This window comes from Cyprinodon tularosa, unplaced genomic scaffold (assembly GCF_016077235.1).
Source record: "Cyprinodon tularosa strain WSP-4 unplaced genomic scaffold, ASM1607723v1 ctg1367, whole genome shotgun sequence".
In the NCBI taxonomy this organism is placed as follows: Eukaryota; Metazoa; Chordata; class Actinopteri; order Cyprinodontiformes; family Cyprinodontidae; genus Cyprinodon; species Cyprinodon tularosa.
Window position 1 is genome coordinate 39,085 of NW_024038186.1, and position 25,239 is coordinate 64,323.

Genomic DNA, 25,239 nt, shown 5'->3' on the forward strand with positions numbered 1-25,239 from the left:
GTTTGATGCGATTAAATAAAGGTTTTAGCGTCGTCCGTTTGATGCGATTTTATAAAGGTTTTAGCGGCGTCCGTTTGATACGATTTTATAAAGGTTTTAGCATCGTCCCTTTGATGCGATTTAATAAAGGTTTGGGCCTCCTCCGTTTGATGCGATTAAATAAAGGTTTTACCGACGTCCGTTAGATGCGATTTAATAAAGGTTGGGGCGTCGTCCGTTTGATGCGATTTTATAAAGGTTTTAGCGTCGTCCGTTTGATGCGATTTTATAAAGGTTTTAGCATCGTCCCTTTGATGCAATTTAATAAAGGTTTGGGCCTCGTCCGTTTGATGCGATTAAATAAAGGTTTTAGCGTCGTCCGTTTGATGCGATTTTATAAAAGGTTTTAGCGTCGTCCGTTTGATGCAATTTAATAAAGGTTTTAGCGTCGTCCGTTTGATACGATTTTATAAAGGTTTTAGCATCGTCCCTTTGATGCGATTTAATAAAGGTTTGGGCCTCCTCCGTTTGATGCGATTAAATAAAGGTTTTACCGACGTCCGTTAGATGCGATTTAATAAAGGTTGGGGCGTCGTCCGTTTGATGCGATTTTATAAAGGTTTTAGCGTCGTCCGTTTGATGCGATTAAATAAAGGTTTTAGCGTCGTCCGTTTGATGCGATTAAATAAAGGTTTTAGCGTCGTCCGTTTGATGCGATTAAATAAAGGTTTTAGCGTCGTCCGTTTGATGCGATTTAATAAAGGTTTTAGCGTCGTCCGTTTGATGCGATTTAATAAAGGTTTTAGCGTCGTCCGTTTGATGTGATTTAATAAAGGTTGGGGCGTCGTCCCTTTGATGCGATTTAATAAAGGTTTTAGCGTCGTCCGTTTGATGCGATTTAATAAAGGTTGGGGCGTCGTCCCTTTGATGCGATTTAATAAAGGTTGGGGCCTCGTCCGTTTGATGCGATTTTATAAAGGTTTTAGCGTCATCCGTTTGATGCGATTTAATAAAGGTTGGGGCGTCGTCCCTTTGATGCGATTTAATAAAGGTTGGGGCCTCGTCCGTTTGATGCGATTAAATAAAGGTTTTACCGACGTCCGTTTGATGCGATTTAATAAAGGTATGCATATCAATTTTAGTTTCCAAAGAACGAAACTAAAGTTCAGTTTTATGGATCTTTCTGTTAAAATGGCGTCGTGTTTTAGCCTAAGCTGTAATTTGCGTAGCCAGACATCTGTAGAACCTAGCTTCCTTCCAGTGTCGTCTGGGAGACGTAACATTAATGACAGCTTGAAGGGTGTGATTTCAGTCAGGTTTCCATGGCAGCAGCGGGTCCTGCCGGGCTCAGCGCAGCCAGGAGCACGGTACCCACTGCGGCTCGGTGTCCAGCTTGTTGATGAGCCGCAGCAGCTCGGCGTAGGCCTTGTCTGGGTCTGTGTTGACGATGATGGCGTCGAACAGGTGGCCACAGCTCTGCTCCATCTCCCGGGCCTTCTCGATGATGTCACGCAGCTCCTCGGGCTGCGGGACAAACACACACAGGTGAGGGCAGAGGTCAGAGCGCGTTCCTGCCAGGCGTTCAGGTGGACGGGCCGCACCTTTGGGTTCTTGTTGTCCTTCAACAGCAGCGTTCTGAGTCGCTCCTGTGAGGGTGGGGCGATGAAGATGATGTAGGGCTTCAGGTCGGAGCACCTCAGAACCTTCAGGGCCTGCAGTGGGAACCCAGACCTGGTCAGCGTTCGTCTGACTCTAGGAGTCAAGGAGCAGAACGCCACCTACCTGTGTGTGCAGACAGAGCACGCAGATTTTCCCAGTGTTGATGACCTGCCTCACAGAGTCGGTGCTGGTTCCATAGAGGTTCTTCTCAAACTCGCCAGACTCGATCAGCTTCCCTGAGGAGAACCACAAGCGGATCGTCTAAAGGTCAGCAGAAAATCAACACAGGAATCTAAAAGGTCACTTTCATCACCACGGGAACAGCACCCAGACCAGAGGACCAAACCCACGCCGGGTTCTGAAAGCAACAGGGCCAAGAGAGGCCCTGAAGCTCTGCTACAGATGCCTGGACCGGACCTAACCGGTCCGAACCAAGACCCAGAACCAAACCGTTCTAAGCTCCAGAGATCAGGAGCTGCCTCTCAGGGATAGAGGGTCCGATCCAGGCACGGTCCTGCAGGAAACGAGGCGCCGCTCTGACCCGGCAGAGAACTCAGACGTCTGGGTCCGTTTTCCTCAGAGTCCTAAAGATGTCCTGATCCAGACGCCTCCTCCAACATCCGACCTTATTGGACCTCAAACCCAGAACCAGCAGCATGGTCTAAAGCCTGAACTCCTTCACAGAACAAAACCCAAACCAGGAGGTTCTAACAGAACCAGGACATCTTACCAGCTGCTAGCTCCGCCTCCAAGGCCTGACGGGACACAAAGTGGTAATCCCTGCCGTGGACCTCGCCGTCACGCCGGCTCCGCGTGGTGTCTGCACGCCGCATGCACGCCACGCCGCAAACCCAATCAGAAAAAGGTACAAATTAATACATTTACTGAAAATTAGAAAATAAAAAAGTACAAAAACATCCAAGATTAGTATTTAGATACAGAACATTATCGAAGGAAATGTAAATAAAAAAATACAGATATACATAAAAAAATTTAATAAAATCAATTAGAAAAATAGAAATGTAAATATAAATATAATAAAAAAAATGTAAAAGTAAAAAAAATATGAAACATCAGAAACATTTTCAAACTCTGCAATTTTAGCTTTTTAAAAAAATAAAAACTTCCTAAAATAATTTCAGTTGACAAAAATGCTTTGATAACCCATCAATAATAAATGAGCAGACAAACAGAAAAAGCAGGTTCTGATCTAGAACTTTGCTGGGATGGAGGAGGAAGTCTTACGAGGCACGGCTCCAGCAAAGCGTTCTGGTTGGTTGTTGAGGAGTCTCTGTCTTAGCTCCGCCTGCCCACAGCTGTTTGGACCAATCAGAGCGATCGGACGCTTCCTATTGGCCGGCTGGTGATACAGAGCCATCTCCTCATAGGTTAGAATTTCCTCTTCAGGGTCTGGATCGGTGGAAAAGACAGAGCTGTTATGCATCTGAGGAGAACATGGGCAGATGTTCTGAAGAACCGAGCCGCCCAGCAGAACTGGTTCTGGATCCAGTCTGGGTCCAGCTGCAGGACTGGCAGCAAACATCGGACTGACACCCAAAGACAAGCTTCAGGGATTAATGACGCTTTTATTTTTCTTAACATGATTTTCTGTCAGTGGCTCCTTACAGTAGAACTGCAGTCAGTCCCTGGACTGCCCCTACAAGGTTAGCATGGCTAGCACTGCCCCTACAAGGTTAGCATGGCTAGCACTGCCCCTACAAGGTTAGCATGGCTATCACTGCCCCTACAAGGTTAGCATGGCTATCACTGCCCCTACAAGGTTAGCATGGCTAGCACTGCCCCTACAAGGTTAGCATGGCTAGCACTGCCCCTACAGGGTTAGCATGGCTAGCACTGCCCCTACAAGGTTAGCATGGCTAGCACTGGCCCTACAGGGTAAGCATGGCTAGCACTGCCCCTACAGGGTTAGCATGGCTAGCACTGCCCCTACAAGGTTAGCATGGCTAGCACTGCCCCTACATAGTTAGCATGGCTAACACTGCCCCTACATAGTTAGCATGGCTAACACTGTCCCTACATAGTTAGCATGGCTAACACTGTCCCTACATAGTTAGCATGGCTAACACTGTCCCTACGTAGTTAGCATGGCTAACACTGTCCCTACATAGTTAGCATGGCTAGCACTGCCCCAACATAGTTAGCATGGCTAGCACTGCCCCTACATAGTAAGCATGGCTAACACTGCCCCTACATAGTTAGCATGGCTAACACTGCCCCTACATAGTTAGCATGGCTAACACTGCCCCTACATAGTTAGCATGGCTAACACTGTCCCTACGTAGTTAGCATGGCTAACACTGTCCCTACGTAGTTAGCATGGCTAGCACTGCCCCAACATAGTTAGCATGGCTAGCACTGCCCCTACATAGTTAGCATGGCTAGCACTGCCCCTACATAGTTAGCATGGCTAGCACTGCCCCTACATAGTTAGCATGGCTAACACTGCCCCTACATAGTTAGCATGGCTAACACTGTCCCTACATAGTTAGCATGGCTAACACTGTCCCTACGTAGTTAGCATGGCTAGCACTGCCCCTACATAGTTAGCATGGCTAGCACTGCCCCTACATAGTTAGCATGGCTAGCACTGCCCCTACATAGTTAGCATGGCTAGCACTGCCCCTACATAGTTAGCATGGCTAGCACTGCCCCTACATAGTTAGCATGGCTAGCACTGCCCCTACATAGTTAGCATGGCTAGCACTAGGGGTGTAAATCACATCCATCATGGCGATTCGATTCAGTATCGATTTCCTGACCCAACGATTCGATTATTTTCGATACTTAAGAATACACCACGATTCGATTATTTTCGATACTTAAGAATACACCACGATTCGATTCGATTAATCGATTAATCGGTTAATTTTTTTTTTTATTATTATTATTTTTTTTTTTACATCTTACAGGCTAAACAAAGTTTCAAGTTTGAAATAAATCAATGAAAGCTGTAATATCATTATGCATTTTCTTTAGAAACAACAGCAAATAACAGAAGTAGAAAAGTTGCATCAAAAAATACTGCAAAAATACTGCACAATATCAGTGTAATGAGTTCAATGCAATACCTCGGCTCCAGAGAAACTGTCCAACATATTTTTTTAGAATGTAATAAATATATTCAGGAAAGAGAGATGTTGTGTAGAGAGTTAGACAGGAATAAAAATAAACTAGATATAAGGGAATTGTTTCAAAAGTCATCTGGGGATGTAGTTTTTGGTAGTATTTTTAATTTTCTAAGAAAAACGGGTATTTTAGGGAGAATATAATAGTTTGTCTGGTCCATACTCCATTCTGGAAGGTGGCGGTTATGCACCTATAAGTTGTTTGCCAACCGCCATAAAAAAAAAAGAAGAAGAAGAAGGCTCCAGAGTGTTGACGTCACCGCCCCTTGAGAGACGCTCCGCTGCACCTCTCCCAGATTGTTGCTGACCGCAAACAGTGCACCAGACAGGAGGCCGGCTAGTTTTGTTTTTATGACCGAAATTGCGGAAAACAACTCGTGAAGTTTGACCCGCTAGAAGAGCGAGGTGCGCGAGAACGCTGGGAGCCTTTTTCCAGCTGAATCTCCGCTCTTTTTGCCCCATTGACCCTCCGTCGTCGGACTAAACTCGCCCCCACTTCCTCACCGCCTCGGCCGTATCTAGACCCACAGCGTGTAGCCCAGACCACGCTTCAATATTGAGCATAATTTAAAAATATCTGCGTGAAGCTTGCTGCAACAAACTGCTGTAAGAGTATAACCAGGAAGCGCGGTAGGAGGGGAAAATAGATTTAGCGGCACCGCAGCACGGGAGGAAGAATTACGCCCAGGAGCAAATGGATAAAAATAGACCGGAGGGGAAAAAAAAAAACATTAATTGATTCTCTTGCGGACGTGTCGATGCATCGGATCGTCGGCTTTTGGATCGATGCATCGATACAAAACGATTATTATTTACACCCCTAGCTAGCACTGCCCCTACATAGTTAGCATGGCTAGCACTGCCCCTACATAGTTAGCATGGCTAGCACTGCCCCTACATAGTTAGCATGGCTAGCACTGCCCCTACATAGTTAGCATGGCTAGCACTGCCCCTACATAATTAGCATGGCCATCACTGCTCCTACCAGAGTTAGGGACTCATTTCCCACTGGGACCAGCTTCATGGTCATGCTAGGACACTTTTTTTTTAAAGGGCAATATCATTGCAATTACTCTTAATATATAGTAGAAATGTTAAACATATAATAATAAAATGTCATAGGGGAGGGGTGGTATGGGGGGATGCCCTCCCCCCCATGTCAGGTACTGCCTGCACTGATGCAGACTGACGGTCCACCCACCACTGGCTCCACCCACATACCCGTGATGGGGACATGAGACGGGTCGTACCATCATTCCTCTGGGAGTACAGTAGCTTCTTCCTTTTCCTCTTGTTCTTCTTGGCGCACCAAAGCTTTCCTGTGAAATGAACAATGACTATGTTCTGATGAAATAAAACAGTAATGGGTAACCAGCTTAGCTAACTTTAGCATTTAGCCCTCCCTTTCTGCCATATGTAGTGTGTATATGCAGTTTATTCAGTAATGTCTTACAAAGCTCTGTCACAATCCATTGATACAAATAAAAATACGCTGCGCAGTGCTGAGGCATCCTTCTGGTGATTCTTCTTCTGATTGAACCAGCAGGTTAGGGTAGCAGGTCGACCTCCCCAAGATGGCGCCCATAATTACTATGACATTAAATGAGGGGTCTACTCTTATATGTATGTGTATGGTTAATTTAGTCTTAGCTTATAGCTATATTTAGCATAGCTTTATATAGTGTCGTTAGCCTACCTTAGCTTACAGCCATGTTTAACATAGCTTTATATAGTGCCGTTAGCCTACCTTAGCTTATAGCTATGTTTAGCATAGCTTTATATAGTGCCGTTAGCCTACCTTAGCTTACAGCTATGTTTAACATAGCTTTATATAGTGCCGTTAGCCTACCTTAGCTTACAGATATGTTTAACATAGCTTTATATAGTGCCGTTAGCCTACCTTAGCTTACAGATATGTTTAACATAGCTTTATATAGTGCCGTTAGCCTACCTTAGCTTATAGCTATGTTTAGCATAGCTTTATATAGTGCCGTTAGCCTACCTTAGCTTACAGCTATGTTTAACATAGCTTTATATAGTGCCGTTAGCCTACCTTAGCTTACAGATATGTTTAACATAGCTTTATATAGTGCCGTTAGCCTACCTTAGCTTATAGCTATGTTTAGCATAGCTTTATATAGTGCCGTTAGCCTACCTTAGCTTATAGCTATGTTTAGCATAGCTTTATATAGTGCCGTTAGCCTACCTTAGCTTACAGCTATGTTTAACATAGCTTTATATAGTGCCGTTAGCCTACCTTAGCTTACAGCTATGTTTAACATAGCTTTATATAGTGCCGTTAGCCTACCTTAGCTTACAGATATGTTTAACATAGCTTTATATAGTGCCGTTAGCCTACCTTAGCTTATAGCTATGTTTAGCATAGCTTTATATAGTGCCGTTAGCCTACCTTAGCTTATAGCTATATTTAGCATAGCTTTATATAGTGTCGTTAGCCTACCTTAGCTTACAGCCATGTTTAACATAGCTTTATATAGTGCCGTTAGCCTACCTTAGCTTATAGCTATGTTTAGCATAGCTTTATATAGTGCCGTTAGCCTACCTTAGCTTACAGCTATGTTTAACATAGCTTTATATAGTGCCGTTAGCCTACCTTAGCTTACAGATATGTTTAACATAGCTTTATATAGTGCCGTTAGCCTACCTTAGCTTATAGCTATGTTTAGCATAGCTTTATATAGTGCCGTTAGCCTACCTTAGCTTATAGCTATATTTAGCATAGCTTTATATAGTGTCGTTAGCCTACCTTAGCTTACAGCCATGTTTAACATAGCTTTATATAGTGCCGTTAGCCTACCTTAGCTTATAGCTATGTTTAGCATAGCTTTATATAGTGCCGTTAGCCTACCTTAGCTTACAGCTATGTTTAACATAGCTTTATATAGTGCCGTTAGCCTACCTTAGCTTACAGATATGTTTAACATAGCTTTATATAGTGCCGTTAGCCTACCTTAGCTTACAGCTATATTTAGCTAAACATATTAGCTTATCTGAGCCCAACAACTTACCTGGTTTCTCGGATTCCTTGTCTTCTTCTATGGTCTGCTTCATGGCTTCTCTTTGCTGCTGGAAGCTCTTCCCTATCAGGACATGAAGCATAACAAACATCAAAATAACTCCTAGACCTGAGCGCCATACTGCCAGGCGCTAACAGGGCCGGACAGACAGTAACCTACAGGACCAGAGCTTCTACCTGGGACCAGTCCAGCTAGTGGCTGGTTGTCCTCATCGCCATCTCTGTAGGCTTGCCACCAGTTGGGATCTGCTTGGCTGATAATGTGGAGAATATCTCCCTTCTGGAAGGATAAGCCCAGCTCTCTGCATGGCACGTAGGGGTCATCAGAGGGGTCGTAGTCAAAGTGGGCCTTCACGTGGACCTGATGACAGACAGCAGGCAGCTTTAGGTCTGGATACTGCAGCTGGCAGTGGTGAAGCCAGATAAGCAGGACTCACCACAGTCTCCTTAACAGGGGGGGGCTTGGTCTGATTGCTAGGAATCAACACAAAGGTCAGGAGGCCATGCATGTCAGCCTGTGGAACCCAGAGAGAACAGCGTGGTCACTGAGCGCACTCACTGACAAAAACCCCACCTCCGCAGGAAGCGTTTCAAATCCTCACCAGGATGTCGAACACCTGGTTGACGTCTTTCCCTCGGATCTCGATGCCATTGATCTCCAAGATTTCATCTCCCTCAGACAGGAGCCCGCTGCGTTCAGCCGCTCCTCCCCGGACGATGCGACTGATGATGACGCTGTCCATCTCATTGCGAACCGTTGCTCCCTGCGGGACGTAAAGCCATGAGGTGGGGGTGGAGGGTGGGGGGTGACAGGAGTCCCTCTGAGAGCAGTGGGGGTCGCCAACTCACCAGAGGAACATCTTGAGCCTTTTCTATGCGGACGATCTTCACTGTCTCCCCTCCCCACTGGGTCAGCATCTCTCCTTCCAGCGGCTGAGACTCGGGCTCCATCTCCCTCTCTGCTACGCTGTCATGCGCCAGAAGCAGCGACTGAAATGAAAGCACAGGAGCTGAAGAACCAGAGGAGACGCCTGGGAGCGGCGCTGCAGCAGCCTGGACCTTCCCGTACCTGGAGGCGCGTGTCCGACAGCAGGCTGAGCAGCTCCACGCCTTCTTTACTGTGGTTGGACTGCAGCAGGTTCCTGACCTGAAACAACAGTGACTGATGACATCATCATGACCTCAGAGCTCATTTACCTGGGAGGGGGTGGGGTGTCATCTCCAAACCAGGGCCGTTTCTCAATATGCGTTCTTGAGCCTCAGTCCGAGCACTGTTCCAATTACAGAGAACGCGCCAAACCCCCGGATGTTGTTCTCGTCCCGCCCTCTTTACCCAGCATGCATCAGAGCAGGCTGCTCCGTTCTTGAGATTGACAGCTGTCCCAGAATGCACTGAGGCAGCAGCAACTTTCAATGGAGCGCTCCATTAAGACTTAAGAGTTCTCTTTCTGTTGCTCAATAAAAGTACGTTTCAAGATCATCTGAGGCGAGGATATTATACTTTAAAGCGTCACTATATGGACTATTTACTGATTTAATGCATAATTTTAAAAAAGCTGCGGAGCTCCAAAGCTAACGGCAGCCAGGGCTAACGTTAGCCCGTCTGCAGCAGCCAAGAGTCATTCGAAATTCATTTTCATATGAAAGATGGAGACCAGAGTAAAACCAGGAAGTAGCTGCCTTTCTTTAGGCTTCTGTCACACCCAGAATCTCCTAAAACTCTGGCAGACGCTAAACTTTCTATGGATTTTTTCCATTCTGGGCGTAAACAGAGCATTCATAACGAGTCCAGAACTTCTGCCCAACAACAGCCTAACTTCTGCATGTATTTTAGCGTAATTCAGTGTTTTTCAGCGTTCCCATAACTTATCCACCGTATGCCAGTGTTTTAGCCAGATTTTCCGTACGTCAGGCAGACGCCGGTCTAAATGCAGCTGCTGGCCTTTAGGGCAGGCTGCAGGCCAGGACTGAAGCCACGGTGCTTTCTGCCGCTTTGGGTTTAAACGCCGCTGCATCCTGTACGACGTGCGTCTGCTCAGAGTCCCGGCTGCTGGTTGGTTCCACTACAGCAGATCAGTGACGTTAGCGTTTGGTTCATTATTTGAAATAAAATGTCAGATGAACTGGAGAGTAAATATGATCATAAGGTCTTAAACTGTTTTTTTTTTTTGACATTTTAATGCAAATGAAGATTCCACCTTGGCCACGCCCCCTCTAATCAGCCGCCATGTGACGCAGAGAAAGAACCGGTTATCTCCAGAATGACATGAAAAGGGCGGCGCTGCCGTGATGGAAAGCATCTGAACAGAGACAGAACCTTCATGGGTCAAAGGTCACGACCCTTAAAGGAGAACTAAGATGGCTGCAGGTGAGACAGGCTTCATCTGCATGGAGGAGGCAAGATGGAGAGGGATTTTATTCAGCCCGCTTCTTCTGAGAACTTCAGCTGTTCTCTGGAGGCCCGGTTCTGGGTGGGGAGGAGAACCCGACCAGAACCGACTGAGAGGAGCCGGGCCCATGAAGGAGAGCTTACCTCCATGGCCAGTGGGAGCGCCTGCTGGCTCTGGGGGTACGGAGGAGACGGCTGGTGCATGCTGGCGGCCACAGCATTATGGATCCTCAGCGCCGACTGGAAGTCCGACTGGAAGGAGAGAAGAACACAGGAAACCAGTAAACCCAGACAGGATTCACACGCTTCTATAGAGATAGATCCACCAGAACCATTCAAAAGAAGAGCCTTCGAGTCCGAACCATCAGAACTGAGTTCAGAGTTCACTCTCTGGTTTGGACCAGAGAGGCTGCTGGTTTTACTGGAGTCTCAGCTGAGTCTCAACTGAACTCAACGATCGACTGGTTTTCCTGTCAGACTCCATATAGCTATTAAAGCTGCTGTAGGAGAAAAACGGAGACCACCATGCCTCTCCCTTCACCTCCAAACCACGCCGTCTGTGGCGCAGCCAGAGCAGCAGCAGAGATGCTTCAGCCGCGCATCAGAACTAAACTGCTGCAAGCATCCAAAATGTGTGAACGAAGCATTACAGTGGCTAGCTGCCAGCCATGGCGTCCTGCACAAGCATCGGGGGGTCGATGCGCTCGTGTGTCAGGATACGCGCACAGGTGGGAAGGGAAGAGCAGACGACCATGACTGACATGTCAGGAACAAATCGTTGTTTTGTGATTGGTTAAGGTTATTCCGTAAAAGTTTAAAATGTTATTCACTGATTTCTCCCTGTAGCGGGGGCCATTTATTTAGGTTTCACTCCCAGACCTTCTATTTCACAGCTCGCTACGCCGCTGCAGGGGATCTTTAAGCCTCGTGGTAAAAATGTGGCAGAAAAGACGCCACTTTTAAAGGTCATTCATGTTCAACCCCTCCCGGCCACTAGGGGGCGCACTCACACTCGCTGCCTCTCCATCTGTACTGTTGGCAGGGAGAAGTTACAAGAAGCAGGTTTAACAAACTTAGATTCATCCTTGACTCTGAATTATTTTATCCTGAGTTTTAGCTTCATCAAAGCTGCTCGGTCCACTCAGAGTTAAACACGTCTGCAAAGAGTATGGATCAACGAGTCACCATGACAACAGGAAGCACCCGTTTCCCCCCACTGGAGCTAGAGATTTAATGTAGAAATGAAAAATAAAAAGGAGAATGTGTTTAAAAGACAGAATCAGCTGCAACAGAGAGGGAGAAAACTATCTACGGCAAGCCATGTTTACATTTATTTACACTCTCCCTCTCTGTTGTTCCATTTATAGATCAGTAAAATAAGATTCTTCTTGCTCAGAACTATGATAACAGATTTTCTAAATTACATTTTTGCAGCAGAAACTGAATATCAGGAAGTTTTCCCACTAAATTTTTCCAGTAGGAGTTTTATATAACGTGGCTGTAACGAACGTCCGCCCTAACCGCTCTACAGCGTACGGCCAAACAGCTCAACTGCGACTGTTTCTTTATTTTATCCGATCTTTGTCAGTTTCTCTTTTGCCTGAAAGTGAAGATGAGCCGAGGATCCGTTCCAGCAGCCGGTCCCGGTCCTTACCTTGCTCAGCAGAGTCAGCACCAGCTCCACGTCGCTCTGACTCTGCTGGTCCGACAGGAAGCCTCGGACCTGCTTCAGCGACAGCAGCAGCTCCTCCAGCTCTGCAGGAGCAACAAACATTTTAATTAATCCTCGTTGAGGAATTCCCTCCCTTCCGTTCCAGCCTCCCCTCCCTCTCCTCCCCTATCAGAACCGCTCTGCGTGCGTCCTACCGAGCAGCGCTTGGCTCTGCGGGCCGCCCGGCGCCGGCTGCTGCGGGCCCAGCGAGTCCTGAAGGAAGGACGGGTTGTCGATCCCGACGTGGGGGTTCTGGGACAGCTTCCTGAGTCGGAGCGAGGCGTTCAGGTCCAGCTGCCGACCCTCCTCCTCTCTGCGGCGCCGAAGATCCTCCTGACGGAAGAAGAGAGCAGGCTGGTGATGAACCACGTGGACCTCTGCGGTCCGTCTGAGGACCCAAACGGATCCAGAGCAGATGAGGGGTTCTGACCCGCTAGCTGACGGTACCTGGTGCTGCCGAATCCTCTCCAGCTGAGCGGAGCGGCGGACCGGCAGAGTCCGGCTCCCCAGCTCTCCTGGACAGTCCACGGCCATCTCCCTGTGCTGCTCTTCGTCTCCTCCTCGTCCTCCTCCCTCCCCGCCGGCGTGCCCGTTCAGGTGGGAGGTGGTCATCCTGGTCGCGCTTTGGGCGCCGAACGACGGATCAACCCGCTCCACGGTGCTGAGGCTCTGTTAGGTCCAACAAGTAACGGTCTAGGAGGGCAGCCGGCTAACAGAGGCGGCCATGACACCTGGAGACACGGAGGGAAAACATCAGAGACCTGGACCCTCAGAACCAGGACGGAGACGCCGTCCTAAAACCATCAGAACCACGGCTAGAACCCAGAGTCTGTAGACCAGTTCCGACCCGGCGGACCAGAACCGCTGGTTCCACCGACAGACAGGAAGCAGCGAACATATGGAGGCTTCAGCTAGAAAATGATTATAGATTGAACTAAATCTAAGCCTCATTAAATCCATGAAACTGATCATTAATCTAAAACATGCAGCAATAAATAATAATCAACATGAATGAGATTAAAAACACATTTGAATAATTAAACAGAATCTTTATTGCAGCATCATCACACTGAGTGGGCGGAGTCACTGACTGGATGGTTAATACTGCTCAGTTCCTCAGCTGCAGTCCGGCGGCCATCTTTAACACACCTGAATCTAACGAGTGGATGGTTAGCGTGGCTGAGCTGAAAGGGGGCGGAGCTACAGGATGGCGGGACCTGCGCTCCACCTTTGATCAGCCGGTCCCGCCGCGCTCGGAGAGACGCCTTTTGAGGCTCCAGGTTTGGACCTGAACCATCAGTGAAGCAGACGTTTGTTTTCTGACTGAAGGAGAAAACCCACCAGCTGGTTCAGGTCCAGTAAAACCGGGCCTGGTCAGAACCGGGAGAGAACCTGGTCCACTGTGGGGCAGCCGGTTGGACCTCAAGAGGGGAACCCAGACGGACTGATCAGCATCAGTCAGGAAACCAGGACCGACGCTCTTCTGCTCGCTCTGCTTCACCTCCATAGTTACGGACCTCCAGGTTCTGGATGAGGCCCGACCGGGTCCCAGCAGGAGGCCATGTTGAAACAAACAGAAGCAGAACCTGGTGGGCTTCTGATGATCCATTTCCTGAACAACCTCATCTCCAAGCATGCACTGGGGCAGCTCTTTATACGGCCTTAACGAGAGAACAGGAAGTTCTGCCCCAAACAGACCTGTGGACCGGGTCAGGACTTCACCAGTCGGGTCCGTCTAACAGGACCAGCATCAGTCGGGTCAGAACCGCTCCGTAAAAGGCGCCATCAGGTCTCCAGAGCAGCAGAGCTGGTGCTGACGGGGCGGTCTGGCTGCTGACTCAGCCCGCTGCTCTGACCTTGGAGCAGTGATGTCATCCTCAGATGTTGATCCAGCAGAAACAGATGATGCTAGGCTAATGCTAATGCTAGGTTTTGAATCATTTAGCAGACGGGTCTTCAGGCTCAGAGAGCGCTCTCTTTTCCCCAGACTGAGACTCATTAGGTGGAGTCAATACCGGGTCAGGACTCGGCCAGGACTCGGCCAGGACTCGGCCAGGACTCGGCCAGGACTCGGCCAGGACTCGGCCAGGACTCGGCCAGGACTCGGCCAGGACTCGGTCAGGACTCGGTCAGGACTCGGTCAGGACTCGGTCAGGACTCGGCCAGTGAGCATTCAGTCTTTTTCTGCTGCAGAGTTTATGGAGGTGAAAAATCGAGTTGATAGTGGGTTTAGTTCCACCCTGACCTCTGACCCCCCATCAGTCACTATATAGTGACTTTATAGTGAAGCCTCACTGCAAAGTGCCGGGCGCCATCTTTGTCATTTCCATTTTTTTCCAGTGTTTTATTCTCATCCATCATCAGAGAGCAACGAAATGAACTCTGCGTTTAACCCTCAGGGAGCAGTGGACTGCCATGATGCGGCGCCCGGGGAGCAGGGTGGGGTTAAGGGTCTTGCTCAGGGACCCAGAGAGAGTCTCAGGCTGTGGGAGTGGGACTCAAACTCAGAACCTCTGGGATCCCGAATCCCAGCGTAACGCCCCAACCACCAGGCTGCCATTGGGCTTAGCGACTATTGGACCTACAGACTATTAATACCAGGAGGTGAAATGCAGCTCCAGGCTAGCTCTGAATGTGGTGATGTCATCAGTCAGGCTAGCTCTGAATGTGGTGATGTCATCAGTCAGGCTAGCTCTGAATGTGGTGATGTCATCAGTACGCTTCTGTTCCAGTCGACCCAGATTTATCCTGTATGCTCCCGCTCTCCCCGAGTCCAGACTTTCCTGGGTTCTAGTCAAGATCGGACTTGGTGAGGACACGAGTCCGTACTGGCGTTCTGGTGAACTGAGAAACGGCCAATGGCTGCATCCCAATGTCCGCTCTAATCACTATATCATGGTTACACCATTTTAGATGATGCTCAGAACGTCTGGTGGATGAAAAAGTAGTGACTCAAAAAGCATGATGGGATTTGCCGTCACAGCGGCCCGCCGTCGCCACCCGACAGCAGCCACTAATAACAAAGATGGAGCAGGCACTGCGCGGTGGAGGAGGAGTCTGAACGGTCAGGTAACTGAGTTCACTATAAAGTTCACTATATAGTCCCCGCTCTATATAGTGATGGAGGGGTCAGAGGTCAGGGTGGACGGTCGGACGCTGCCATTGTCTATGATGATCACTACTTTTCAAGGTGCATTGTGGGAAATTTCTAGTTAACTACAGTTTCATCCACTAGACATTCTGACGCTCGTCTAAACTGATCACTAGATGGTGATCAGGGCGGGCGGCCTGATGCAGAAAGACAACAAAATGTTTCCTGGTTTGAAGCTTCAGCGGAAAAACCTGAGAACCGGCAGAACCCCTGATTGTTCTACCGGGTCGCCATCAGAACCAATGATGGTTCTCACCATCAGAACCAATGATGGTTCTCACCATCAGAACCAATGATGGTTCTACCGGGTCCATCAGAACCTTCCCCTCCATCGGGTCAGTCTGCTGGACTTAACGGACCCATTTGGTTCTGATGAAAAGCTCACTGTTCCCAAAGTTCCGGTTCCTGACGTCCAGCCGGTACCGGATGACCCAAAGAGCTTCTGGAAGTGAACAGAACCTCCAGAACCAGCAACAGACTCCTTCATGTTTGGGTTCCGGTTCTGTCCTCGGTACCAAACAGACTATAATCAGGGTTCTGGTTCCGGTTCTGAGTTGACGTTCTTCTGTTATTATTTGGATCGGTTCTGTTGGGCCCAGTTTTCCGGTTCGGTCCCCGCAAGGCGCAGTGACTGACAGCAGCTAGCATCAAGCTAACTGGACCCAAACCATCGGAACCAGAACCCAGCGGAGCTGCTGGGCCGGTTCCATCCGCTCAAGTCGGAACCAGCAGGGAATGTGGGCTCAGAAAGGAAGCCGAACCTTCCGGGTCGAACAGATCCGAACTTTTCGGGGCTAATGTTAGCAGCTAGCTGCTAGCGGCACCTGTTGGGAACAAAGCCGCGCTAAAGGCTCACCTCTGCGCCCGGAGAGATCCACTACAGTCCGGAGGAAGCGGCCCGGGGCAACGGTTCGGAACCAGAACCAGAACCGGGTCCAGGTCCAGATCCAATCTGTCTTCCCTTCTAGTTTCACTCCGAACACTTGTTGCTGTTTGATCGGGGAGCAGACCTCCTCCTGTTGCCCCTCCTCCTCCTCCTCTCTGTCTGTCACTTCCAGATCCACTGGAGGGCGGGGCCAACACATGAAACAAAGACGCTGATTGGTCAGAGTGGTCAGAGGAATGCTGTCTGAGCCAATCAGAATGCAACATTGTAGAACTATGCTGCATTTAATGATACAGTGAAACTGGAATGTTCCTGAGGAGGGAAGGGAATGCCAGGAAACAGGAATTAATGGGAATCTTCTCCTTTGATGGATCAATGGCTTCTGGCTGCAGAACCTCTACCTACTGGATAACTTTACCCCGATTAAAACCAGCTGGAGCGGCCTGGTGGTTAGAGCATAGAGCTATGAATCCAGAAGTTCAGAGTTAAAGCTCCACTCCCACAGACAGCCACTCTGGCTCCCTGAGCAAAGACCCTTAACCCCACACTGCTCCCCAAGGGTTAAACACGGAGAATGAATGCTGTAGATCTATAGTCTGTCAGCGGAATGAGAATAAAAACCTCATCCAGTCCTCCTCAGGTTCAGAAGTGTTTGCATATTAACAACAGCAGCTTCAATCCAGTATCGACTTCAGATTCTGAAGTTGACTGATCAGTCCTTTCATCCGGATAAGATTATATTTGTCCAAGATCACAAAGTAACAAACCTTGGTGTTATTTTGGATTAAGGCTAGGCTTAAAACTTTCCTTTTTGATAAAGCTTCTAGTTAGAGTGGCTCAGGTTATCCTGATCTATCTCTATAGTTCTGCTGCTATAGGCTTAGACTGCTGGAGGACATAGGGACCCCTTTTTCATCATTCTGCTTCATTCTATCTCTATTCTCCCACTCTGCAGAATCTGTTAGTTCAATCTCTAACGTTCTGCTCTCTCTGCTTTTTCTCATAGTAGCTTCATCTGGTCTGTTCCTGTTTGGCTGTGACTCCATCCTGGAGAGAAATATCAGCTGTGCTGCTGCCATCAACACCTTTGTTTCTAGATGTTGGAGCTTGGCCTGTTTTCCAGTGTAGTCCTGTTTCTCTGACTGTGACTAACTGGATGTGCCCTCTTCATCCTCTGACATGGGAGCTGGCTCGGAGCTCGTCTGCCTGGCTGTGTATTTCCTGGACGGGGCCGCCTGTGGAGCTGGTTGACAGTTGCCTTTTGTATCTATGCTTCTTTTTCTATGTCTGCTTCTGTCTCCTTGAACCCCAGTGGGCCTCAGCAGATGGCCGCTCACACTGAGCCTGGTTCTGCTGGAGGTTCCTTTTTTCCTCCCACTGTCGCTATAAGCATGCTTCGCTACTATCTCATCTAGGAGAAGAGAATCCTGTAAAGTCAATAACTGGATGATCTAGATCTATAAATTGACCTGAATGACGTCTTGAAGATTAACTTTAGGAACAACTTCAATCACTTCATTTTACAAATGAAAACTAAAAACAATAAACCAGATAAAAACATCAAAATTAGATAAACTAGAAGAAATTAGTGAAAATGCTTTTTTTTGCATTGATTGATTTATAAATACATTAAAAACATATTCTATGAACACCAACATGTTTTATTTCTCCCAATCCGCATTTTATTATTTCCATAATTAAATCTTAAAAATCCAAATAGTATTCTGCTTTAGTTCTGTCAGCAGCTCAATTATTTAAAGCTGAGCAGAAAAAACGAGATGAGGCAGGAAATCCAGTTAACACCAGACCGCTACTCATTAAAGAAAACTAAAATACAGAAACCATCAATAAACATTTTAGATTCATAGATGCCACTTAGCCTTTAGCTAAATCCAGTCTTTATGACAATATGTACGTGTATTAATGCACTGTCCCATTTCAATAACATCAACTAAAAGCTTTAAACATATCTAAATGAATTAGAAACTTTAGAAAGTCACTTTTTCCTTGCATTACTTACCTGAATATCCAAACAGAGCCCAATTATTCATGTTCCCATAATTTTGCCTGCAGGACATATATTCATTTGATTGAAGCTTTGCTTTTACTACTACTGTTTCTCATTTCCCACACGCAGTGAACGCAGCACGGAGCAGTGCCATCCCTGCAGAACTTTCTGGGTCAAAGTGGCCCGGATAGAAGGAGGGCGGCACAGGCGGGTCGACCGGTGTCCATCTGAGGCTCCTGGATCGGAATCAGGAGGGACCCTGAAAAATGCTGAGTCATCGGTTGCTATGGTGATTCCCTCCTTTTCAGGGCAGGAGTCCCAGAGCAGAGTCACTGGATGAAAAGACGTTTAATCGAATCAGAACCTTTTACTGGAACCACATGGGTCTGCAGCATTTCCTGGATCCTGCAGGTTTCACAGAACCTCCAGATCCAGTTCCTCCAGAACCATGAAACAAGCTTTTTCACTATGTGTTCTTGTGGGTCCTCGTGAAACATCATCAGCCTCAGCCCTGGTACAGTTCCAATCACAAGAACAAGAAGACTGAGAATGGACAAAGGCCCCGGATGTTGTTCTGGCCCCTCCCTCTTTACCCAGCATGCATCAGAGCAGACTCCTGACAGCTGTCCCAGCATGCACTGCGGCAGCAGCAGCTTCCAGGTTAGCGCTCACAGAACTCAGAGGATTAAGTTGACTTCCCTGGGTTCTAGTGAAGAACAGACTTGGAGAGAACACGAGTCCGTACTGAGGTTCTAGTGAACTGGGAAATGGTCATAGAGAGTGGGCGTGTCCTTCTGCTCTCTGATTGGTCAAAAACATGTAAGTCCTCCAGCAGAGGGAGACAGAGAGCTATGATTGGATGGAGGAACTGAACCTGAATAGCCCAGAACCTGACGTTAAACCCAGAACCTGAAGTTAAACCCAGAACCTGAAGTTAAACCCAGAACCTGAAGTTAAACCCAGAACCTGACGTTAAACCCAGAACCTGAAATTAAATCCAGAACCTGACGTTAAACCCAGAACCTGAAGTTAAACCCAGAACCTGAAGTTAAACCCAGAACCTGAAGTTAAACCCAGAACCTGACGTTAAACCCAGAACCTGAAGTTAAACCCAGAACCTGAAGTTAAACCCAGAACCTGACGTTAAACCCAGAACCTGAAATTAAATCCAGAACCTGAACCTAAACCCAGAACCTGCAGATGAACCCAGAACCTGAAGTTAAACCCAGAAGCTGAAGTTAAACCCAGAACCTGCAGTTAAACCCAGAACCTGAAGTTAAACCCAGAAGCTGAAGTTAAACCCAGAACCAGCAGATGAACCCAGAACCTGCAGATGAACCCAGAACCTGCAGTTAAACCCAGAACCTGAAGTTAAACCCAGAACCTGCAGTTGAACCCAGAACCTGAAGTTAAACCCAGAACCTGCAGATGAACCCAGAACCTGAAGTTAAACCCAGAACCTGCAGTTAAACCCAGAACCTGAAGTTAAACCCAGAAGCTGAAGTTAAACCCAGAACCTGCAGATGAACCCAGAACCTGAAGTTAAACCCAGAACCTGCAGTTAAACCCAGAACCTGAAGTTAAACCCAGAAGCTGAAGTTAAACCCAGAACCTGCAGATGAACCCAGAACCTGCAGATGAACCCAGAACCTGCAGTTAAACCCAGAACCTGAAGTTAAACCCAGAACCTGAAGTTAAACCCAGAACCTGAAGTTAAACCCAGAACCTGACGTTAAACCCAGAACCTGAAATTAAATCCAGAACCTGACGTTAAACCCAGAACCTGAAGTTAAACCCAGAACCTGAAGTTAAACCCAGAACCTGACGTTAAACCCAGAACCTGAAGTTAAACCCAGAACCTGAAGTTAAACCCAGAACCTGAAGTTAAACCCAGAACCTGACGTTAAACCCAGAACCTGAAATTAAATCCAGAACCTGAACCTAAACCCAGAACCTGCAGATGAACCCAGAACCTGAAGTTAAACCCAGAAGCTGAAGTTAAACCCAGAACCTGCAGTTAAACCCAGAACCTGAAGTTAAACCCAGAACCTGAAGTTAAACCCAGAAGCTGAAGTTAAACCCAGAACCTGCAGATGAACCCAGAACCTGCAGATGAACCCAGAACCTGCAGTTAAACCCAGAACCTGAAGTTAAACCCAGAACCTGCAGTTGAACCCAGAACCTGAAGTTAAACCCAGAACCTGCAGATGAACCCAGAACCTGAAGTTAAACCCAGAACCTGCAGTTAAACCCAGAACCTGCAGTTAAACCCAGAACCTGCAGATGAACCCAGTACCTGAAGTTAAACCCAGAACCTGCAGATGAACCCAGAACCTGAAGTTAAACCCAGAACCTGCAGATGAACCCAGAACCTGCAGTTAAACCCAGAACCTGCAGTTAAACCCAGAACCTGAAGTTAAACCCAGAACCTGCAGTTAAACCCAGAACCTGAAGTTAAACCCAGAACCTGCAGATGAACCCAGAACCTGAAGTTAAACCCAGAACCTGCAGATGAACCCAGAACCTGAAGTTAAACCCAGAACCTGCAGATGAACCCAGAACCTGAAGTTAAACCCAGAACCTGCAGATGAACCCAGAACCTGAAGTTAAACCCAGAACCTGCAGATGAACCCAGAACCTGAAGTTAAACCCAGAACCTGCAGATGAACCCAGAACCTGAAGTTAAACCCAGAACCTGCAGATGAACCCAGAACCTGAAGTTAAACCCAGAACCTGCAGATGAACCCAGAACCACAGAAGAAAAAAGTTTTAATCTTCCGTCCTGGTACATTTTTTGAAATCATGAAATATTCTGTTTCTGAGCATTCAGAGGGACATAGATCCGGTTTGGACTGGTTTCTAAGACTGGTCACGACCTTTGATCCCAGTTCAACCAGCAGGAATAAGGTTGGGAGGCGAGCAGCTAGAGAATAATCAGGATCATCTTTAATTCAGCTTCAGTTTCAATAATATTACAGAAAAAACATCCTGTTTCATACAGTAGTAGAATGCTGAGTCATTGCTGAGTCATTGCTTCATTACAGGTGCTGGTCAGTGTGCAGAGGGACGCTGGGCCCGCTCCAGTGGGACCCATCACTCGGTACCGAGTCAGTTCACAATGACCTGCTGCTTCTTCCTCTTCTTCTTACTCCAAGGGATCTGATTGGTCCTCTCTGGGCAGGGGCCAGGACCCCCAAGATGCTGCGTTTCAGTCACGTAGAAATTTCCACAGCCATGATCTGCCCAATGTGGGAAAACTAAAGAGAAATGTTTCGTTTCACTGATATTTAATCTAAATATCGTTCACAGGATGAATGAGTCGCTCCCCAGCCTGCTGTAACTCAAACGCAGCACGAGCAGCTGAAATCTGCGCTCTATGGTGCATTTGAGGGAACTGGGAAGTTTCAGAATCATTCAGGTTCAAGAATGACGGGATCTCACATTTAGAAACGTTGGATCACAAGCGCTGCCCAGGTGCTGCACCCTGGCTGAAATCACACCTGCCCAAGGAGGAGGCCACGCCCCCTGCAGGGGCATGGGGGGGGTCAAAGGTCAGACATGGTGCTCCATCAAGTCTTCAGGGGGAAAATTTACCGGAAAGTTTCAGTGAACCAGGAACGGTCAAAAGGAATCTGAATTTACAGTAAAATCGACTCGTTTTAGGGCCCTGAAAGCACCATGAGATGAAGGAAGCAGCTGACCTTTGAGCGGGTTTGGCACCGTCAGAGGAGGATTATCTAATCTGAGAGGGATTAGCTCAACTGTCCATGTATGGAACACCTGAAGTTCCACATGAAAGAAATTATATTAAAAAAAAATGTAAATAAAATCTTTAGTTGGGGAAAAACAATCTGAAAAAGAATAAAATCATTTCAACTATTTTCCAATTATTTATTCTGATATATTCGCTACTAGTTGTTTATTTTCTCATCTCCATTAGTTTGATTGAAGGTTAAACCAGAAGTCATTTACAATAAAATATTAATTCACCAAAATATCCTTTTATATATTATTATTATTATTAGGGGTTTTTAGATCAATATTTATTTTCAAAAGTTTGTTTTATTTGAAGTTTTGGGCATTTTTTTTTTGTAATAAGGCTTCAAACAGTGCTAAGCAACTTTTAGCCACCAGGGGCGCTACACCGGCAGCTTGCAGGCCCAGCGCCCCCTGCAGGCCACTGGCAGCATCGTGTTCTGGTTCTGTTATCAGACCAGTTTGGACTGGCAGGTCTAGAATCCTGCTAAAGACGAGCTAACTGTTAGCTTAGTTAGCCGCACTCTGGGTCACATGACCCATCCAGAGGCGGATAGGATCCGCCCACAGGAAGCAGGGAAAAGGTCCGACCCGTGACGCGGCGATACTTCGAGTCCCTGAAGCCTCCCAGAGGTTTCCTGGATTCAAAGCAGGCGTCATTTTGTCTGAACGACTGGCTGTCAGACTGGTTGGTTCTGAAGGCCGGGTCCACTAAGACCTGGAACCGGAACCCAGAACCGGAACCCAGAACCAGCAGGGTTCTGTTGGGTTCAGGGCCGGGGTTTAAAATATTACAATGAAAAACTGTTTGTGATGCTGGGTGGTACGGAGGCCTGGAAGGGCCAAAAAGACTGAAGTCTGGTCATTTTATAGCAGAGCAGAAATTATAGAGAAATAAAAATAATTTAATTAAGTGAAATAAAAGGGATGATTTTAGTGTTTGTCTCTCCTCACATTCAGACTCTGCTGATTTTTGGCTTCCGCTCCATTTATGAAGTTTTTATTAGTGCAACAAAGAGCAGCTGCTCGTCTGCTGCTCCAACAGGTGGGTTCTGATGGCGGCCCGACCCGGGCCCGGTTCTGATCCAGGTTCTGTTCATGGCTTTGACTGCTTCACTGTTCCTGTTCGGTTGGAAATTCCAGAAATACATCAAAGATTTGGGAGGTTTTATTTCTTGGCAGAATTCTAACAGTTCTGGACCGGAACCGGACCGGTACCAGATTGGAACCTGACCTGGACCGGAACCGGAAACTGACCTGGACCGGACCGAACTGGACCGCAACGGTACCGGAGCGGAACTGGACCCGTATTAGAACGGTAGCGGACTGGAATGGAAAGGTTCCGGAGCTGGACCGGAACCGGACCGGAACCAGAAGTGGACCGCCTGATCCTCAGCTGGGATCTGCTGGAGGAGCAAAGCGGCGGTGAAGGACGGAGTAGGAAAGGAAGAAGAAGAAAGGAGAGCAGAGGAAGAGGAAGTCTCTACTTTGACCTACCAGAATAAAACGCACAAAGCAAATGAGGAGGAAGAGGAGGAGGGATGAAGACTACTAAGATGAGAATATTCAACCAGAACCATGGTAATAATAAATAGAATATTAATTAAGAATATTAATCATTATTTTAGGATAATAATATTACAGAATAAATCTTCTTTTATATATTTTTTTTTCACATTTGTTCTCTGTTGAAATACAGTGAGCGCCTCAGCCTGCAGTGGCTCCGATTGGCTGTTGCATATGACATCACAGCTAATGGCCGCCAGATAGACATGCATCACTTCCTGCCCCCACCAACCCCACCCCATTTCCTGTCCAGAAAGGAAGTCTCCTGGCGTTGCCACGGTGATCGGTAGCAGGTGGAGGGTCTGCAGGAGAAGCAGAGAACAGCTCATCAGTCCCGGCGCTGCCCTGCAGAGGGCGGCGGTGAGTCAAACACACCTGCATCATAAGCGGCCGATCACCATGACGTCCACCACCTCGCCCTTGTGCAGCTCTACGTACTGCTCCGTCTTTGGGGGCAGCATCAGCAGGCCGTTGGCGCTTCGCATCGACATGAGGCGGCTGGACACCTGGTTTCCTGCAGCGGCAACAGAGGAGGCGGGGTTAATGAGCTGACCGACTCTAAGCCTGGTTACTGCCGTGTCGGCGCCGGCTCCCAGGACACTTCCTGCCGCGCCACCAGCAAAACAGAGCAGAACCAGGACCTGCTGCTTTCTGATAAATCCTAAAATAAATGTTTTTCTCTATAAATGTTCTGATTTCCCTCTTCTGAGAGAAGCGCTCTGATTGGCTGTCAGAGCTCCTGAGCTAGCCGCCGCCTCCTCTCCTAGCTCTAGAGGGACGTGGTCGGCCGCCTGTCTCACCTAAACTGGGCTGTCTGGGAGGATCCAGAACTTCAAAGGCTTTGTTTGGCTATTAAAGTCAAACTGCGAGTTGCTCCGTAGAATCCCTGTCCTCCATGTTTGCTGTGAAACGGTCTCTGGTCCTTTCTTAGCAAGTTAGCATCTGAAATTCCTAGATTTAAACCCCACCCCCACCCCAACCCTCATTATGTCCACTACCCCTCATGCCACTGCCCTCAGGGGGCAGGGCTAAACGGGAGGACTGGGGGTGTACTGGGACTGGGCTTTAGTCTACCAGAGGAAGACGTTCTGGCCTGAGTGTTTAATGAGGCTCAGGGTCAATGAACTCACCTGTGCTTTGGGCCCAGGGCAGCGGCTCCTGATGGTGCCAGGTCAGGATGCAGCGATGGTACTCAGGTCTGGGGTCCAACTTCACATCACAGGAGAGCTGAAGAGGAAATGACAGAAGATTTTAAAACCAGCAGAAAATGAGGAACCAAGGCAGACCATCCTAAACCATCTGTAACACTGCAGGCGCTGCTGGTCTGGGGCTAACGGAACCCAGCAGACCGCCTTCTGGACCTCATCGCGTCTGAATTCAACATTATTCCAAGACTAACAGCCGCCGTAAGCCGGCCGCCGTTAGCTGGCCGCCGTTAGCTGGCCGCCGTTAGCTGGCCGCCGCTAGCTGGCCGCCGTTAGCTGGCCGCCGTTACCTGGCCGCCGTTAGCTTGCCGCCATTAGCTGGACGCCGTTAGCTTGCCGCCATTAGCTGGCCGCTGTTAGCCAGCCGCCGTTAGCTGGACACCGTTAGCTTGCTGCCATTAGCCGGCCGCTGTTAGCCAGCCGCCGTTAGCTGGACGCCGTTAGCTTGCTGCCATTAGCTGGACGCCGTTAGCTTGCCGCCATTAGCTGGCCGCTGTTAGCCAGCCGCCGTTAGCTGGACACCGTTAGCTTGCCGCCATTAGCCGGCCGCTGTTAGCCAGCCGCCGTTAGCTGGACGCCGTTAGCTTGCTGCCATTAGCTGGACGCCGTTAGCTTGCTGCCATTAGCTGGACGCCGTTAGCTTGCTGCCATTAGCTGGACGCCGTTATCTTGCCGCCATTAGCTGGACGCCGTTAGCTTGCCGCCATTAGCTGGCCGCTGTTAGCCAGCCGCCGTTAGCTGGACAC

General features: G+C 48.1%; 2 protein-coding genes across 2 annotated transcripts in view; both read right to left on the reverse strand.

Annotated features, from left to right (window-relative positions):
• Positions 1-502: 502 nt before the first annotated feature.
• LOC119778645 (MAGUK p55 subfamily member 5-A-like) lies at positions 503-16,130 on the reverse strand. Its single transcript, XM_038277985.1, has 17 exons — positions 15,929-16,130; positions 12,369-12,652; positions 12,077-12,254; positions 11,865-11,965; positions 10,355-10,462; positions 8,891-8,968; positions 8,671-8,811; positions 8,424-8,585; positions 8,259-8,336; positions 7,999-8,182; positions 7,814-7,885; positions 6,035-6,103; positions 2,884-3,048; positions 2,369-2,458; positions 1,762-1,874; positions 1,581-1,691; positions 503-1,503 (listed from the first exon to the last, which is right to left on the reverse strand). Exons 2-17 carry the CDS (start codon positions 12,531-12,533, stop codon positions 1,327-1,329), a joined length of 1,992 nt encoding a protein of 663 aa, XP_038133913.1. The 5' UTR covers positions 12,534-12,652; positions 15,929-16,130; the 3' UTR covers positions 503-1,326.
• A 4,760-nt stretch (positions 16,131-20,890) lies between these two features.
• The window catches only part of LOC119778648 (gephyrin-like), a 37,253-nt gene continuing 32,904 nt past the window's right edge, over positions 20,891-25,239 (reverse strand). Inside the window, exons 19-21 of the mRNA XM_038277989.1 lie at positions 24,419-24,515; positions 23,664-23,802; positions 20,891-23,590 (exon numbers count right to left, since the gene is read on the reverse strand). Coding sequence (XP_038133917.1) covers positions 23,669-23,802; positions 24,419-24,515 — 231 coding nt within the window. The 3' untranslated portion in view covers positions 20,891-23,590; positions 23,664-23,668. The remainder of the gene's footprint in view (positions 23,591-23,663; positions 23,803-24,418; positions 24,516-25,239) is intronic.

Excerpts from the sequence above, each read along its gene's own strand:
- LOC119778645 (XM_038277985.1), bottom strand. The coding sequence starts at position 12,533 with ATGACCACCTCCCACCTGAACGGGCACGCCGGCGGGGAGGGAGGAGGA. Across the intron at positions 12,255-12,368 it reads AGAGGATTCGGCAGCACCAG|GAGGATCTTCGGCGCCGCAG; the intron begins GTACCGTCAGCT and ends TTCTTCCGTCAG. Across the intron at positions 10,463-11,864 it reads TGCTGACTCTGCTGAGCAAG|TCGGACTTCCAGTCGGCGCT; the intron begins GTAAGGACCGGG and ends CTCTCCTTCCAG.